Source organism: Thalassophryne amazonica, chromosome 8 (assembly GCF_902500255.1).
Source record: "Thalassophryne amazonica chromosome 8, fThaAma1.1, whole genome shotgun sequence".
NCBI lineage: Eukaryota > Metazoa > Chordata > Actinopteri > Batrachoidiformes > Batrachoididae > Thalassophryne > Thalassophryne amazonica.
Genome location: NC_047110.1, coordinates 1650121 through 1669560, shown reverse-complemented (window position 1 = coordinate 1669560; position 19440 = coordinate 1650121). Strand labels below are relative to the sequence as shown.

Genomic DNA, 19440 nt, shown 5'->3' with positions numbered 1-19440 from the left:
AATTCGCCCAGCCTGGCCTCCAAAGCTACGAATAAGCTACACTTATTACAAGTACCGTTACTGCTAAAGGAGGCTGAGGAATAACTAATCATTTCACACCCAGAGCAGAAAAGTGCGGGAGAGACAGGAGAAGCCGCCATGCCAAATCGGCTAAGATCTAGTAGCTACGCTAAGCTAGCGGATTCCTAAAAACACGCAAAGTGAATAATGTGTAAATAATTTAGAAGTGATTCAGCAGAAGGAGTGTTTTAGTTAAGGCACGTAAAGATTACACTGGGAAACAAATCGTAATCTAGATAACTAGATCAATCTAACTGCGCAGATTAAACAGCTAACAGATACAGAAAAACACCGCTGTGCTCCGGAACAGGAAGTGATACAATACCGCAGTGAGAGCCAACCAAATCACAACAAAGTTGCCTCAAGTAAGGTCTAACCTTACCAACCCCCAGAGTAAGAACACAGGTGACAGTGGTAAGAAAAAACCTTAAGCAGACCAGACTCAAAGTGGCGACCCTCTGCTTGGGCCATGCTACAGACACAACTGACAATACAGGAAATTATACAGGAAATTTTGGGCGATTTTGAAGGATTTCATTCCATTTGAAGGATTCCTCTGTCATTATTCTCTTATCTGGGGCAAATCTGGCAGAGTTACAGGGTTCTGTGGTTGTTGTTGGAGAAACTATGCACAGTGTGATTTCTGTTTGTTACATCATCAGTTGTAGAGCTTCATGAGGAGGATTTTCTTCCAAAAAAAATGTAAAATTTCAGCTCGTTTGCCAGAAGACACATGAGAAACCTAAGCCTACATTGATCTGTTTTCCTGTTTTTACAGTCCTCTACTTAGGCAAATGTCCCAGTTTCTACACTCACATCTAAACAAGTCTCCAATTCTTTCAGAGGCATCATGTGTGTCTTGGTGGCTTTCCTTATTGGTCTGCTAGACCTGAACTTCCATGTAATCACCCTTTCATAAGTGATCACATGGATGGTAACAATGATAGGGGTCTCAGACTGCTTTCTGTGCTGGGGAAGGTGCTTGCAAGGACTGTTCTTAATAGGATTCAATTCCCGCTGCTTGCTGCTCAGCGACCAGATCCGGCTTCATGTACTCGTAGAACATGAGCATGAATATGGGCAGTGCTTTTTCATGACCTATGTTGATTTTTAAAAAGCATTCCATTCAGTAGATAAAGCTGTCCTCTGAGACAGCCTGGGAATTTGGGGGGTTACCACAAATTTACTGGACATCATAGCCAGCCTTCACACAGACACTGTGAGTGCAGTGGCAGCAGACTCTGAGTTCTTCCCAGTTGGATGGACTGGGTGTTGAGTCAGGTTATGGAAACCTGCAGCTTAGGTGTCTTTGTTGTTGAGGAACGCTTTACTGGCCTTGACTTTGGAGATGATGTTGTGATCTTTGCAGAATAAATGGATAGCGCCTCGGGGCAACTGTTTGTTGTGATTTGGCGCTATATAAATAAAATTGATTTGATTTGATTTGATACTGTGATTGTTGCACTTGAGAAGCTGAGTGAGGAATCAGACTGTTGGGGTTTGTGCTTATCCTGCATCAAGACTAAGATCCAGGCTTTTAATGACTTCCTGGACTCAGCTATCAGAAGCATTTCTGCATGTGGTGAAAGTGTTGAACGTGTGGAGCCATTCACTGATCTCAGCAGTGACATTTATGCCTCTAGGTCCTCAGCCTTTGAGATCCACTTATGCCTAGGAAGAAGGTATGGAGTCACTTATGGCAACAGAGATGTTTGCAGGGTGAAGGTCCAAGTCTTTGGCTTCCTGGTGCTTTATGTTTTGCTCTTTGTTGTGAGACTTTGACTTTAACCAGTGACCTAATGCAACGACGGGATGTTTTTGTTCATTTCATCTCCGTGCCTCTTGTGTGTGTGTGTGTGTGTGTGTGTGTGTGTGTGTGTGTGTGTGTGTGTGTGTGTGTGTGTGTGTGTGTGTGTGTGTGTGTGTGTGTGTGTGTGTGTGTGTGTGTGTGTGTGTGTGTCCTCCCTTGCCTGTCATTCATTTCACCTCCATGCCTTGTGTGTCTGTCTGTGTGTGTGTGTGTGTGTGTGTGTGTGTGTGTGTGTGTGTGTGTGTGTGTGTGTGTGTGTGTGTGTGTGTGTGTGTGTCCTCTCTTGCCTGTCATTTGTTTTGTCTCCATGCCTGTTGTGTGTGTATGTGTCTCTGTGTGCGTGTCCTCCCTTGCCTGTCATTTGTTTCATTTCCATGCCTCGTGTGTGTGTCTGTGTGTGTGCATGTGTGTGTGTGCATGCATGTGTGTGCGTGTGTGTGTGTGCGAGTGCGTGTACGTGTGTGTGTGTGTGTGTGTGTGTGTGTGTGTGTGTGTGTGTGTGTGTGTGTGTGTGTGTGTGTCCCCGCCCTTGCCTGTCTTTTATGTTGTCTCTGTGCCTGGTATAATCTGTCCCCTGCCCGGGTCGGTTATTTGTCTGTCTTTGTGTTCAGTCCCCAGCCAGTGTATGTGTCTTTTCATTTGTCTGTTGGATTATTTGGTTTGTCCCCCATGTGTGTCCTGTTATGTCTGAGTTCCAGATTTAGGTCTTTGTCATTGTTCAGTTCCAACTGCCATTTTGTGTTTTGACTGCCTCCTTATTTCCTTGTAAGTTTTCACTTCTGAGGTCTACGTTGGTGTCTGTACTATGATTTGTCTGATGCGTATTGTGGTTTTATTCTTTCTCTTCTTCTTCGGTTATGCTTTGTTTCCATTATGTTTTATTTTCCACTCACCCTGAGGTGTCTGTTTAGTTGTTTGACACCTTGTCTTCTGTTTATTATCACGCGTGTCTTTAGATCCGTCTCACTCGTATCGCCCACCATCGTCAGGATTTAAGCTCGCACCTGTCTGTTGATTTTTGATTATTGTAGAGTGAATCTACAATAGTGAAGCAGGTTGGTGTGAATAAATCAAGTGTGGGAGCAACTGTAAGAAAATGGAAGACATACAAGATCATTGATAATCTCCCTCGATCTGGGGCTCCACGCAAGATGCCATCCTGTGGAGTCAAAATGATCATGAGAACTGTGAACAAAAATCCTAGAACTACACGGAGGGACCTGATGAATGACCTGCAGAGAGCTGGGACCAAAGTAACAAAGGCTACACACTACGCAGAGAGGGACTGAAATCCTGCAGTGCCAGGCGTGTCCCCCTGCTTAAGACAGTACATGTCCAGGCCCGTCTGAAGTTTGCCAGAGAGCATATGGATGATCCAGAAGAGGATTGGGAGAATATCATGTGGTCCATTGAAACCAAAATGGAACTTTTTGGTAAAAACTCAACTCGTCGTGTTTGGAGGAAGAAGAATGCTGAGTTTCATCCCAAGAACACCATATTTACTGTGAAGCATGGGGGTGGAAACATCATGCTTTGGGCCTGTTTTTCTGCAAAGGGGACAGGACGACTGATCCGTGTTAAGGGAAGAATGAACGGGGCCATGTATCGTGAGATTTTAAGCCAAAACCTCCATCAGTGAGAGCATTGAAGATGCAACGTGGCTGGGTCTTCCAGCATGACAGTGATCCAAACACACCGCTCAGGCAACGAAGGAGTGGCTCCGTAAAAAGCACTTCAAGGTCCTGGAGTGGCCAAGCCAGTCTCCAGACCTCAACCCCATAGAAAATTTGTTGGGGGAGTTGAAAGTCCATGTTGCCCAGCAACAGCCCCAAAACATCACTGCTCTAGAGGAGATCTGCATGGAGGAATGGACCAAAATACCAGCTACAGTGTGTGCAAACCTGGTGAAGACTTACAGGAAATGTTTGACCTCTGTCATTGCCAACAAAGATTATGTTACAAAGTATTGAGATGAACTTTTGTTACTGACCAAATACTTCTTTTCCACCATAATTTACAAATAAATTTGTATAAAATCCTACAATGTGATTTCCTGGAATTTTTTTTTTCTCATTTTGTCTCTCATAGTTGAAGTGTACCTATGATGAAAATTACAGACCTCTATCATCTTTCTAAGTAGGAGAACTTGCACAATCAGGGACTGACTAAATACTTTTTACCCTGCTGTAGTTTAAAAACAGTCTCATGTGAGAGGTGACCATGTAGTGACTGACCTGAGAATAGAAATGCAGCACCATTCTGCCCATTCCCTCTTTGTGTCGCTCTCTCTCACCCTCCCTCTCTGGATCAGTTGTGAATAGCAATAAGCGATACTGTGCCAGCGGGTTCTCACGAGCCATGAGGCGAAAAGATGAGATGTGTGGATGAAGGAGGCATGCGCAGCACTGCGATCATCTGTTATCCCAGTTGGAGTGACAGGAGCAGGAGTCCATGTGATCACTGGTTGCCTGTACAAAGTACTGGTGGCCCCCCGTCACATGGATGGTGTCATGGTGCCAACTCCATCACTGTAATACTGTATGTAATGATTTCTAACACTTATCTGTCAAAAGGGGGATGGTGCCGTTCCAAAGGAGATTATTTATTATATTCAAACTGTGATGGCTCCATAATACATTTGCATTGTCAGTCCTCCAAATGGGGCAGATGTTGGAACTGTTTTATGAGGTGTAACGTAGCTGTAACAGTCCGCTCAGCCATGCGAGGTGTGGTGCAGCTCTGAGACACAGATCTGAGACGCACTGACTGACTGTGCCTGTAACCGTGGTATAATGTTCAGAATGAGCATGTAATCACACATCCATTGTCAGTCCACCTCATGTGTCAGAGGATTCATCTGTATTATTGTTGGGTATTTTCTCCTCCAAACATTTGTAAAACCTTTAACAAGACAAACAGAGTCAAGAAACACCAGTGAGACAGAAAATCAAATATTACGCGCGGAGTGCGGCCAGGCTGTACACCAAGGCTACACTAAAGTCTGGCCTGCTTTTCCGCTCTTTTTATTAAGAGACGCCCTCATCACATAAACAAGAAACTTGTCCTAAGGGTGGGGGTAATGACGCAAGACAAGTTTCTTCCCATAACATAAACGCATACGTCAAGTGCAGCTGTAAGGAAGAACACTTCAGGTCAGCACATCTCGTTCGTCTGTTGCAGGTATCAGCTGTTCTGCATCTGCCTGAAGTGTCCTGTCTTCCACACTCCTTCACACTAAACACCACATCACAATAGTCAAAACGTTCTCTTGCTCCCAGTCGTTAGAGGCTGCGAAAACAAAGTTATGTTATAACAATAAGTACATCCAGTCCTTCATTCCCAGCTCAGATTGACCCCAGAGTGCTAAAACAAAATTGAATTCTCAGGATTGCATTAAGACAGGTGCAAAACAGCACATCTCCGTTCTCATGAGAAAGAAGACAAAGCTAAAACAAGGTTGAATAACACATACATTCTCAGGGTGAAGTGCAAAACAGCACAACACCGTTCTCATGAGAAAGAAGACAAATGTACAAACGTTTAACAGTGATAACATATATACAAAATCTTTAACATTCCCCTCCTGTTTATCGCCTGTTAAACATACAGTAGGCATCACTCAGCTTAGCACTTCTTTTTGAGATTTTCACTAAGAGGTTCATCATGGTATGTTTTCTCTATAGGCTTACACCCCAGAGGTGATGTCATCATTGTCACCATCATCGGTGTCTGGGTCATCATACTTCCATTGGTCTGGGTACAGGTCAGGAGAGCCATCGTCCTCCTTGTCGTCATCTGTCCCCAGAAGTGGATATGATGCTGGACCCCCTCCTGGTCCTGGACTTATTGCTGTGGTTATCATTCTATTTACAAGGCCTCGGAGACATGGAATACAACAACATCCACACAATGTTAGAATTGCAGCAAATACTGCTATAGACACTAATAGTGAAGAAATCAAAGACCTCCATCTTCCCATCCCTTCCAGCCACCAATCCCAGCCTTCGGTGTTTACTCCACTGTGCTCTTTCATCTTCCTGTTCAACGTTCTCAGCCCGTCAATGGCTTGAGTGAGACTGCCGTCTGCAGCTGTGTTGTTGGGAATGAATGTGCAGCATTGTTCTCCGAACATGGCACAAACACCTCCTTTCTCTGCCAACAACATATCCAGAGCAATGTGATTCTGGAAGGCCATAAGGGACGTGGCTTCTAACTGTGAATGGACAGCCTTAAATCCTTCCTCAGTCCAATTTCCTAATTTCTGTACATTGTAGTGGATGTAGTTTATTCTGTCCACGTTTTTATTAATGGAGCACCACCAACAGATGGAAGATTCGAATCCAGCTGCTATTTGATTAACCAGTTTATACTCGTCAGGCACTCCCCTGGGGACTCCTATTGCGTCAATATATGTTGGATTTCCCACTCCTTTCCAATCTCTTTTCACTCTATGTCTGGCTACGTCTTTCTGCCAATCTTCAGGAATAAGAGAGGCTGCATATGTCGTAACGTCTTCAGGGGTCATGGGTATGGCTTCAACTGGTAACAATAATGATATTAATGCACAATAACCTGACACATTTCGTGGCAGTCTGTCAAAGATTCTGTTATCCCCACACCACCACCATACGTCACTCCTCCCGACAGGTTTGAATGTGGGAGTACTATGGACCACATTCTTACACCAGGCGGTGTGGTTTAAGCTACCCAAAGTCTTACTTGTCCCTGTCAAGTGTACACATGTATGGTTAGCATGCCCAACTTTGCTTGAGAATAAAGGTTTAATCTTAGTCAATTTGGTCACTGGATAGATCTTGTCCCACTTAGAACATTTGTTGTTTGCCGCAATGTATGTCTGTGTCATAGCAGTCAGTAGACAGTCTTTGGGTAATGCTGCCGGTATTACCTGTAATGTAGGTCTGGGTCCCATACACACAACACAGTCCTTCTTTGCTGCTAGTCCTGCTTGTTCTGCCATTAAAAGCCAATTGTTATTTTGTCCACTAATTCCTGTAGTTACTAGGAACCAGTCATCTGCCTTCATGTCTTTTGTGCCTTGTACAGACACCCCCTTTGCTTGTATGGGCACCCCCTTTGCTTGTATGGACACCCCCTTTGACGTACTTAAGTCGGTCAATATTGGTTGCTGTACTCTATCTGTTTCACAGAGGAAGAAATGGAAATACGGATCTTTTCCTTGTTTGTATACCCAAAGGAGGAACAACCAACAGTCTCCCTCTATATCAGGTGGGAATATGGTTCCTTTTTCTGTGGTATTCACCACTATAGACAGCTTATCATCTGTTTGATACATTTTGAGACTTTGACTCTGGTACTTAGCCCACTCGGTTTGTGCCCATCTTGGTGTCCATCTACTCCATTCATCGGCTACCAACGTTTCCCATCTCCTATCTTGTTGATCGTTGGTCATATACCATGAGAAACTATTTCCGTAATTAGTCCCTCTGTCACCATCCGGCATTCCATGGATAAGAGCACTATATGGTACAGAGATGATCACAGAAGTATTTCTAGGAATGCAGGCCTGTACACCAAATCGGTATGCATTATTCCCATCACAGCTATGTACTGTGGCATTGATTATCGGACTGGGGTCTTTGTTACTTCTTTTTGGTCTCTGCAATCTGCGGATGTGATCCTTATTATCATGTCCCGTGCTCATGGCTTTTAATAATAATACCAATTCAAAAAAGAAAAGTAGCATAACAAGGACTGTCCGTGGGGTCCAGAAACCCCCTTTCTTTTTATCTTTTTCTTTCGCCATTTCTGCACACTACAGCACACCTATGTTCAGAACAGTGGCTTCTTAATGTCTTCTGCTAGCTTTCGTGTCTAACCTGGATCTTAACACCAAGCTCACACACTATTACTAGTCTTGTCCTATTGTTCTTACTGTTTGTCTGTGTCTGCAGAAATGACTTTCTTACAGTGAGTTAAATGAATCCATGTACTTCTTTCCCCAATTTTCAAAGCTGTGGGTGTTGTGAGTAGTACTTGATAGGGCCCTTCCCATTTAGGTGAATGCCAGTGTTTTCTCTTGATGCTTCTTATCAACACCCAGTCTCCAGGTACCACTTTAGGGTCCTCCTGTGGAGAAATGGGATCATCAGTGTTTGGAACTCTCCCTCGTTGTCCTTCTAACATTTTTCTCATGTAATCCGCCAAATTGGCTTCCTCAGGTACATCCCAAATTTGTCCATAATATGGCAATCGATATTTTCTGCCAAACAATGTTTCATACGGTGTCAACCCCATGGTACTAGTTATGTTTATATACATTTTTACCAAATCTACACAATGTGTCCATGGTCTGCCTGTTTCCTCCATTGTCTTTCTAAGTCTGTTTTTTACTGTTCCATTCATCCTTTCCACTAATCCGGCGCTTTGTGGATGATAAGCACAATGATTTTTGAGATTAACCTGTAGTGCTTCTCCTACGTATTGCACTATTGCATTAACAAAATGCGCTCCGTTATCTGAATAGACTGTTTCTGGTATTCCAAATCGTGGGATGATGTCTTTGCATAATGCTTTAGCCACTGTAAGTGAATCTGCATGTTTTGTAGGGAACAATTCTACCCATTTTGAGAAGGCATCAATTATGACTAAACAAAATTCCTTCCCTTCATGTTTACTCAGCTGTATATAATCCATATGAATCACTTGAAAGGGATATTGTGGTGTTGGAAATTTACCTCTTTGGGGTCTCAAATTGCCTTGTGAGTTGTGTTTTGCACATATCATGCATGCTCTACAATGCTGTTTTGCATATGCATCGAACCCATAAAGACAAAAAATAGATTGCAATTGCGATATCATACCCCCTGATGAGACATGCGTCACGCCATGGCTCATAATAGCTGCCCATTTAAACATATTTTTTGGCAATATGGGTTTCTTTTGTGGTCATACGTACAAGTCATTTGCATACGTAGCGCCTTTAGCTATCCACATTTGTTTTTCTCTGTCTGTTGCCTGCTGTTGCATATCAGCAAGCAGTGTACGACCTATATACAAATCTGGAGTTGTTTCCTGTATAACAAAAATAGAAGAAGCTGCTGCTGCCTCTTTTGCTACTCTGTCAGCAAAATCATTTCCTTTTGAAACACTGTCAGAGCCTTTAGTGTGAGCCGCACATTTGCATATAGCAATTTGTTGAGGCAACTTCACAGCTTGCAGTAGGGCAGTTAGGAGAGTGGCATGAGTCACTGGCTTTCCAGATGATGTCACCATTCCACGCTCCTCCCACAGTTTTGCAAACACATGCACTGTGCTGAAAGCGTACTGGCTGTCTGTATAAATTGATACGGCCGTACCTTTAAACAGATAGCAAGCTGCAGTTAAAGCAACTAATTCAGCTGCTTGTGCTGAAAATGACGATGGCAATGAAGCAGAATCTAATACTTCTGAATTTGTGACGACAGCATATCCAGATTGTGTTTGTCCATAAGCATTTTTGGTGGAAGAACCATCCACATACACGATTGTACTGTTTGGGATGGGTGTGTCCCGGAGGTCTGGGCGTGCTTTTGTACAAACTGTTGCTACATCAAGACAATTGTGCGGCTCACCATCCTCAGGTAAAGGTATCAATGTGGAGGGATTCAATGTTGTACAGCGCTCTATCGTAAGGTGTGGCTGTGATAATAGCAAGGACATGCACGAAAGATGTCTTGCTGGGGACAAAAGGCTCATGTTTGTCTGCAACAGAAGTGCAGAAACTGCATGTGGAACTTTCAATGTCAACTGATGGAATAGAACAACATTACTGCTACTTTGAACAGCCATAGAGGCTGCAACAACAGCCTGTACACATGGTGGTAAAGCACTTGCTACTGCATCCAATTTAGATGAGTAGTAGGCAACTGGCCTTAATTTTGAGCCATACACTTGAACCAAAACACTAGTCATGAACTTATTCTTACAATCAACTGTTTGAGTAAATGGTTTACTATAATCTGGTAGTGCCAAAACTGTGGATGACGCTAATGTTTGTTTGACTTTTACAAAGGCTTCCTCAGCATCTTTGTTCCATTCCAACACGGTTGACATTGAAATATCATCTTTGTACATCAAATCAGAAAGTGGACTAGTCAACTCTGCATAGCAAGGAATCCATGCCCTGCAGTAATTTGTCAATCCAAGAAATGACATCATCTGCTTTTTGGTTTGTGGTTTTGGAGCGTGCAAAATTGCTTCCTTCCTGTCAGACAGGATCGTGCGCCCTGTGGCTGATAACTCATGTCCTAAATATTTTACTTTATCCCTACACAACTGAACTTTGTTTCTACTCACTCTGTGGCCATTGTCAAATAAGAAACATAATAATGCTACTGTGTCAGTTATGCAGTTTTCTCGTGTGTCAGAGGCAATCAAAATGTCATCAACATACACTAATAGTTGGCTATCTGCCGGTGGAACGAAATTGGCTAAACATGCTGACATGACTTGAGAATAAATAGTTGGACTCTCTGCGTAACCCTGCGGTAATCTGGTGAATGTATATCGTTGTCCTTTAAAGGTAAAAGCAAACCAGAATTGACTATCTGGGTGTACTGGCACAGAGAAAAATGCATTACTTATGTCAATTACTGAGAAACTATTAGAATTTGGTCTCAGCGAATTTAACAAGGTGTGTGGATCTGGGACACATGGTGCTCTTTTAATCACAGCAGCATTTACTGCCTGCAGATCTTGAATCATTCTCCACCCCACTGAGGGCGGAGCCTTTTTCACAGGAAATATGGGTGTGTTACATGGTGAATCTGGACATGGCACTATTACTCCTGCTGTTAATAAATCCTCTATTACTGGCCTGATTCCTTCAATTGCATCAGGTTTCAATGGATACTGTCTTACACATGGTCTGTATTCTGTTTTTGGCCTTATAACTACAGGTTGTGCATTTTTAATCAGTCCTACGTCTGAAGGACCTGTTGTCCACAATCCTGACGGTACTGAAGAGAGAAGAGCATCCTCTTCAGGACTCAACTGAAACACTCAGGATTGTGAAGTGGACGCATCAATGTGTGTTCCAGCTGTCAGCACCAATGAGACATTAACTAGCACTTTATACAACTTGGTTGATGGACTGAACTCCGTTCGTGGGCCAACTCTACTCCAATCAGAGGCTGACAAAGCTGTTATGACTGTCAGTCCCAATTCTTGCCATTCTGTCAAATATGGCTTACAAAGTGACATATGTAATGGCATACCTGTGAATTTCAATTTTGATACATCTTCAGTGGCGCCTGTTACTGTTATGACGGCTATTGAGTTGCCATCATGAATCAAATCGGTCATTGTCAGTTTCACAGGTGAAACATTTTTCAATTTAGTTTCATAGTCACCATCCGGACCTGGAGGATCTTTATGCCACATTGTGACATGCAGGTCAGGTGGTGACATCTGTTGTTCAGGATTTTTTAGTAGGGCTGTCGCTTGCAAGACGACATCTTTACCCCATCCTGCAGCATCTTCTTCTGAGATGTCAAATGTATAGTAATAGTGGAATGTGGGGTCAGCGCTTTCTTCTCTTACCATGTTAACGCCTCCTGTGCGTTCAACAACTAATTTCCCTTGTTCCACAATTATGGACAAGCCCAATGCAGTCAATCCGTCTCGTCCTAGGAGGTTAACTGGACATTGTGGCATGCTTAACACTGACATAGTACACGTCAGGCCAAATGGATCTGTCAACGTTATGGGTTTGGTGATAGGGACGTCTGATGTTTGTCCATTTGCAGAGCGAACCCTAAAGAGTTCGTTGCTTAATTGATGGACAGGTATGTTGTCATTACATGTGGTTCTACATGCTCCTGTATCACAAAGGAATGTCACTGGTCGTCCATTTACCAACAAAGTCACTTCTGGTTTTGGTACCGGATTTCCCAGCAAGGCACACAGATCCATATCGCAATCAGACTGCCTATATGATGTGGAATCATGGATTATGGATTCTAGTCATTGTGGATACTGTGGCTGAGGAGGATTATTCCGTTGTGGAATTCCTCCTGCTGCTCCCTCAGTAGGTGGATTCGGACAATTTCTATACATATGTCCCTCTCTTCCACAGTTCCAACAAATCAGGGGACCACGTGGTGGCCCTCCCTGTCTGGGCTGCTGTTGTGGTTGCCATGGTCCTTGATGTTGTGGCTGTCCACCTTGTCTATTTTGCCATGGCTTTTTGGGGCGTTTGCACTGCTTCTGCTGTCTTAAGTTACCCTGCTGGTAATATATTTCGTCATCTCCATGTGCTACATACACTCCTTTGTCGCTGTTTCTTGTCTTTTTCTGCTTTAAGACTTCTTCTGCATGACAGCAGTGTGTATGTGTGTCTTCCAATGTGCCTGTAGGCAATCCAATCCAATGTTTCTGTATCCAAGCTTTTATATCCTTATTGGAATGTTGGATCAGAGCGTTTTTCAATTGTTGTTCATACACAGGTGTTTCTGGCAATATGCCACTATGGACCCTAAACACATTCTCAAATCTGCACCTAAACTCTGTCCATGGCTCTCCTTCTTTCTGAGTTGTCCTGGTAATTTCAGTATAATTTATCTTTGGTCCTAACACTCCTTTTGCACGTGTAATCATAGCTTCCACTCTTGTTTTCAAGACTAGATCATCATGTGTCAGTGGCACGCCTTGTTGATCTGCAGGATTCCAGTCTCCGCGTACCTGACTCCATTTAGGGCCACATGCTTTCATCCACACCTGTTGGACTTCAGGTCCATTAAGGTGGTAAGATGTTCTAATGTTTTCTATATCCTGCATAAATCCCTCAATATCGACATGTGGCGATGGTATCATGTCGACTGCTGCTTTGATATCATCAGCATTCCATGTCCGATAAACGAGCATGGTTGGTAACTGTCCTGCTGTTCCTGCACGAGGATTTGGTACTTCTATCATAGGATAGGCACCTCCCTGATCACTATGTTCCACCATGGGAGGGGCTGTAGGCACTTTCGCTTGACTGCGTGTTTGTGGTTTTTCTGGTTTTTCTCTTTTTACCTTAGGTTTTACCGCCAAATCATACTGTGGTGGCGGTACATCGTCATCCTCTGGTAGAGGAGATAAAGGTCTCTTTATCACCGACGATCCAGCCGGCGGTGATTGTTGAGGCTGTTCTGGCTCTCTGTGCTGAATTATCACATCTTCTTCTGCCTTACCTACAGCTTTCTTTTTCCTTGCTTCGCTTCTCTGCTCCTTTCTGTCTGTTCTCTGCTTCTTCCTCCCAAAATGCCACTAAATCTGCCCCTACTTTCTGCATCTTTTTCTCATCACCTTTATGTTCCCGTTCTAACTCCTTCTTCAGCTTCTGTATAAATGATCAGGTTCAGTCGTCCGTCAAAGTCATGTTTATTTATCCAGGTCTCCAATTTCTTTGTTGCTTTTGGATTTTTTGCCTCCATAACTTTCCAGTCGTCAGTTGATAAATTTTCCTTATTTTTAGACGTCTTACCCCCCATTTTTATTATCCCTTGTTATAATTTGGACTTCAGACGGGGGCACACCTAGGGTGTTCTAAATCTGAAGTTTTCACACTTTCTTTGGACGTGACAATTAATTTGCCGTCATGTGGTTGATTCCTTTCACCTCCCCGTAGGAAGCGGAATCACTTGCCTCTGCTTCCACACGCACGGTTGTCACTAACGTTGTCCAAAGTATTACACTTTCACACAGTTATTTACACTTGCGCAAAACACTATTTACACATAGAAACACTCCTAATAATCGTACGCGTATTCTTATGTCAGGGGAGCTCGCCCTCCCGTGAAATTTAACTAATGTCCTGCCTTAGGGGACTCCGCCGTCCCTGCCAAATTTAACTACTTTTTTACAGTGCACGTATTTCTACCCGGGATTTCCTTTACGTATTAAAACAGAGGAGTCCGTATCCTCCTTCCGGAATTTAACTACTTGCGTCCCTCGCAACCGTAGAGGAGTCCGCCCTCCTTACAGAGTTTAACTGTGTTTCATTAACAGACGATTCTGTATCATCGCGTACGGAGTTTAACTGTTTTATGTGATCACTTTTATCCCCTACCGGTACGCGTATTAAAACAGAGGAGTCCGCACCCTCCTTACAGAGTTTAACTGCTTTGCATTAACAGACGATTCTGTATCATCGCTTGCGGAATTTAACTGTTTATGTGATCTGATCACCACTCACTCAGTACTGTTTACAAAGAAATTTTACTCACTGACTCGACTTCCTGTCTGTCTTCTTCGGGAAAATCTCGTCAACCAGACGATGCCAACGGTGGTCGACAATTGCAGACACGATCAATCGATCGATCAGACCTTGGCCAAGGATTTACGTCTGGACTTGACGACCTCCGCCGGACACCTCCGGTGTTGTTGAGATCCCGGACGTAGCCCCCAGTCAATGTTGGGTATTTTCTCCTCCAAACATTTGTAAAACCTTTAACAAGACAAACAGAGTCAAGAAACACCAGTGAGACAGAAAATCAAATATTACGCGCGGAGTGCGGCCAGGCTGTACACCAAGGCTACACTAAAGTCTGGCCTGCTTTTCCGCTCTTTTTATTAAGAGACGCCCTCATCACATAAACAAGAAACTTGTCCTAAGGGTGGGGGTAATGACGCAAGACAAGTTTCTTCCCATAACATAAACGCATACATCAAGTGCAGCTGTAAGGAAGAACACTTCAGGTCAGCACATCTCGTTCGTCTGTTGCAGGTATCAGCTGTTCTGCATCTGCCTGAAGTGTCCTGTCTTCCACACTCCTTCACACTAAACACCACATCACAACAGTCAAAACGTTCTCTTGCTCCCAGTCGTTAGAGGCTGCGAAAACAAAGTTATGTTATAACAATAAGTACATCCACTCCTTCATTCCCAGCTCAGATTGACCCCAGAGTGCTAAAACAAAATTGAATTCTCAGGATTGCATTAAGACAGGTGCAAAACAGCACATCTCCGTTCTCATGAGAAAGAAGACAAAGCTAAAACAAGGTTGAATAACACATACATTCTCAGGGTGAAGTGCAAAACAGCACAACACCGTTCTCATGAGAAAGAAGACAAATGTACAAACGTTTAACAGTGATAACATATATACAAAATCTTTAACAATTATCATGTTATCATGGCTGTTTGACCCCGTCGAGACTGCCACACTGCGCATCAACGTGTCACGGAGATGCAGTGATGCACAGCAGCTGTGATCACAGTGTAACGTCCAGAATGAGCAAGTAATCACATATCCATTCTCAGTCCACCTCATGTGTCAGAGGATTCATCTGTATTATCATGTCATCATGGCTGTTAGGCCCCATTGAGATGATGTCAGCGTGTCATGGAGACACGCTGACTCATTGTGACACACAGTGTATTCCATATCATTGTGCAATGTTCATGTATAGTGAACATGATGATTGTGTGCCACAGACTTTGCACATTACAATATTTCCTTTGCGAAAGAACAGGATGCTGGGGGGTTTGCTCATTGGGGACAGAATCGGGACGTGCCTATGCAATCAGACTGCTCCAAATGCTGGTGGGTTGCCATTACAGATGCCAGTTCATACGCTGCAGGCGTATGAACATACGTCTGCAGCGGGTGAACTGTGTGACTGCTAGCTTGTATGCCATATGAGCTAGCAGTCACACAGCAGTACAACTGCCACACAAATATTCCCCAGTTAGAATGCAGCACGACAGTAGTGTGCCTGCTCTCTACATTTCTGCTGGCGTGCCAATTTGGCATATTTCCCCTAAGTGCCACACAAATGCTGTCCGAGGAATTCCAATGCAGCTCGACTGCAGCATGAATTCCTTGAATATCGTTTGATTGTCAATTCATGTCAGTTTGACTGCAGATCAAATTGCATGAATGATGTTTGACTGTCCATTTCTACGGCAGTACGAATGTGGTACGACTGACTTCACCACCATTCGCATGTTTTCCAGCATGAGCGACACACGAATGTGCCAACTGCTGTAGGAACGCTGTATGAGGCATTCGAGTGCAGTTCGAATGCAGCAGGAATTGCACGAATGTCGTTCGAATGTCAATTCATACGGCATTCATGCAATTTGTGCTCTAGTGTGACGGTGGTATCAGTGTTAATTTTCCCTGCAGTCTGTATTATGACTCCACCATATTTGGATAACTTTTTGTGCACCTGTTACCTCACAAACTGTTTGACTGTTTGCTCTTGGCTCAGCCAATAAATCACCTGGGTTTTGACACACCTTGTTGATCACTGTCTGCAATTTTGGGTTCTTTATTACTACTAAACGTAACAAAATCAGGCCCAGTGCATTGCCAAACATGGTTTTCTGAGAGCTCTTCAGAAGTGTTTCCTCTTTTCCTTCAAATATTGGTAGAAGGCTGAGTCCTGACCAGAGGAGTTTTTCAGATCCAGCATCACCATCAGACAGGAACTGGTTCACCCCAGGGATGGACCCTTCTCCAAACTGGCTTGGAGAGTTGAGATACCACCTGTCTCCCACCTGTAAATCTGTCCTTTCATCAGTGCCACAGAGACTCAAAGATCAGTTCAGGTGTGAGTTCCCAATGTTCTCAGTTTCACTGGAACAAAGGTGAGAAGGACGTGACCTCCAGAGATCAAAGACTCTTAACGCCTTTCTTTGCATCACTCTGAGTCTCTCCAACAAAAACTGATGATGTTTTTCTAGATGAAGAGAGACTTGTCTTCAAGAAACTAAACAAGTTCACTTGTCATGACTCAGCCAACTTGAATACCATGACCTGGAGGTCTGAGAATCCCTGCAGACATTAAAGAACTGAAGAAGGAGCAAACACTTTCTTAAGAACTCTCTCAGTAGATAACAAAGATCAGTTAGTGATACTTTCTCTTTGGGGATGGGGTCTGTCTCCAGAAGGACATCTTAAGGACAGAGAATAGCGGAAAAGATGCTCGAGATGCATTTACTGCAATTATTCATATGGGGAAGAGTGTCTTTGACTCCAAGGAGAGACAAAGGGCTTGTGACCAGGGGTCCCCGGGTTGACAAAAAAGGTCCCTTCAGCAAGGTCCTTAGTGCACAAGCTTCTTCCAGTGTGGAGTAGAGCAGTTTGCATGGCACTACGTTGACCATTGGTGTGTGTGTGAGAGAGAGAGAGAGAGAGAGAGAGAGAGAGAGAGAGAGAGAGAGAGAGAGAGAGAGAGAGAGAGAGATGGGATGAAAAACCACCATAAAAATGGAGTCATTTCTGTTTTATATGATTTATTTTCTTTGTCCTCAGTCCAACTCAGAGATTTGTTTCAGTGAGCTGTCCACTGTCCCTGGTCTGAAGCCAGTCATGCCTTCAGGAGCCATGTACCTCATGGTAGGTATGCCTCCTACATTTCACATGTTTTTCACACTTTGCATGTAATGATGTGACTATGTAATCAGTTTTATAACGTTTTCTGATAAAGATGGGATGTAGTACATTCAGTATCCTTTCCCATCAATATCTTGTCCTTTATAGCTTGACTTAACACTTAACACCCCCCCGTGCATCATTAAGTAAAGTGAAGGGGCCACCCAGCTGAAGAATGGTCAAAAAATGGTTTTGCGTCAGAATGCGATGACTTTGGGGTGAGAACATGCAGTGGTGGGCACACTTCTGATAATCTGATAACAGATAGTTATCGAAGATAATGTTTTCATTATCGGATTATCTTTTTAGATAAATTTAAAAACCATCATCGGACTAATTATCTTCCGATGAATTACCATCCGATAACGTACTAAACTAAGCTGAACAGTGAAAAACATTTTTAAAACTGTTAAAGCTGTTGAGACCTACCTGTTAAAAGTTTCCTAATAGGTATGTTGTTCTAACCTCTGCAATCAGAAATCACTCTGTCTGTAAACAAAGGAGAACTGGTGACCAAAAAAAAAGTCATTTCCTTTAACACCATACTAATATAATCGCAATGTCACCAAGTCATCCAGAGGCATACATGTTTAACTTATGGTTCAAATTTTAACCACTTATTTTAGATAAGTTATTTAAAATTATTGTCATGTCTGAAGTTTATAAAGTGAAAATATCAGATATATGTTTTCGTTTTAAAGTAATGTGCTCATTTTTAAGGTTTTGTGAGCACATGCTGTGCCAGGCAGCAATGCATTATGGGTAGCATAAGGTAATCTCAGACGTTCACGACAGGACAAATGCATTTCAGACACTCTGTTCAGGGTCCACAGATAACAGCATTAAACTCTAGTGCCTAAAACTCTCGTGAATATATTCTCTGGGTTTATAGACCTTAGTGTATTTGCGTTTGTTAAATTCCACGCATCTTAAATGTAGCAGACACAGATTATCTGGAATTTTGTTTGACATTTTTTCAAGGCCACTACTGCCATCTACTGGCCAGGAGTGTTCATGGCAGTATTAAACGTCTGGGTACATGGCTGCTCTCAAAGTGTTGGTATTGTCCATTGTCCAGGCGCTTTTTGTGTGCATATATGTTAACTTTGTATTCTAAAACTACGGTTAGAAGTAATTCCGACTCCTTATCGGTCCACACAAACGAGGTTGGCGCCATGTTTTTAGTTTTTGTGGAAGTGACGACAAGAGAATAAGGCTCCTGATTGGATAGAATTTTAATCAGTACAGCCACCCAAAGGTTTGGCAGACTAATTACAACACATTTATACGGTTCGATGTGGATGGATTTTTTTTTTTTAAACGACATAGTGTGGAGTGGATGAAGTTTTTTCCCCAAAACTGAAAGGGTAAGATATTCGGTTTTACAAATACCCGACAACGTGTGTACATGGCCTTATGTCTGTGAAAGGCACTATATAAATAAATTTACTTACTTACTAATATTGAGTGCACGTTTTACAACATCATAAAAGTTTTAAAACATGCAATTGTGATGACACTTCCAGGGCTCCGTAAAAATGCCTGTTTTTACAAATAAAAATGGAATATTTTACAAAAGCACATTTATCTTTAAACCAACACACGACACACATCACATTAACGTGTTGGTTTACATAATGGATTACTGAACCAATCACTGTTTAGCACTTTTACCCAGAATGCTTTGCGGTCTGTGTTTGTTACAAAACCTCAGAATTAGTGCCTTATTCAACATTAAAAGATATATGTTATATTTTAACTTTGTACAAATGACAGAATTGACATTAATGGAGTTATTCTATCAGTATTTAAAAAAAAAACATAAGTTAGTATGACTTTATTTTTCAAGACCTCCGCCTGACCGGAGTGTTGAAATTGATAGGGAGCTGGTCTTAGGGCTGCGCTTGGTGTGCTTCTGTGGTGGGAGCGTTGTTGTAAACAAGAGCTTCCAGCAGGGGCAGAATGTTAAAAGAAAAATGATTATGATTAGTAAAGAGCTGATTTTGTGGGTGCTCTCAGCATTTGTGTGTGCTGCTTCCTGCAGGGGGCAGCATGGTTAAACATTCTTGCTTATTCTTTAGGTCTTTTACTGCTTTTGATGCTTTCAAACGCGATCGTGTTAAAAATCAATTACAGCTCTTTAGTAACTGCAAATGTCCCATAGACAACACCGGAATTTATCGG

The 19440-nt window shown here is 42.9% G+C and overlaps 1 protein-coding gene and 1 long non-coding RNA gene across 3 annotated transcripts in view; one reads left to right on the top strand and one right to left on the bottom strand.

Annotated features, from left to right (window-relative positions):
* The window catches only part of tat (tyrosine aminotransferase), a 110277-nt gene that overhangs the window by 74163 nt on the left and 16674 nt on the right, over positions 1-19440 (top strand). For both annotated transcript variants that reach the window (XM_034175677.1, XM_034175678.1), the window contains one exon: positions 17137-17220. In XM_034175677.1, the coding sequence (XP_034031568.1) occupies positions 17137-17220 (84 nt within the window). The remainder of the gene's footprint in view (positions 1-17136; positions 17221-19440) is intronic.
* LOC117515205 lies at positions 7966-17861 on the bottom strand. Its single transcript, XR_004562102.1, has 3 exons — positions 17686-17861; positions 14750-14751; positions 7966-7978 (listed from the first exon to the last, which is right to left on the bottom strand). It is a non-coding gene; the product is annotated as an uncharacterized LOC117515205 (long non-coding RNA).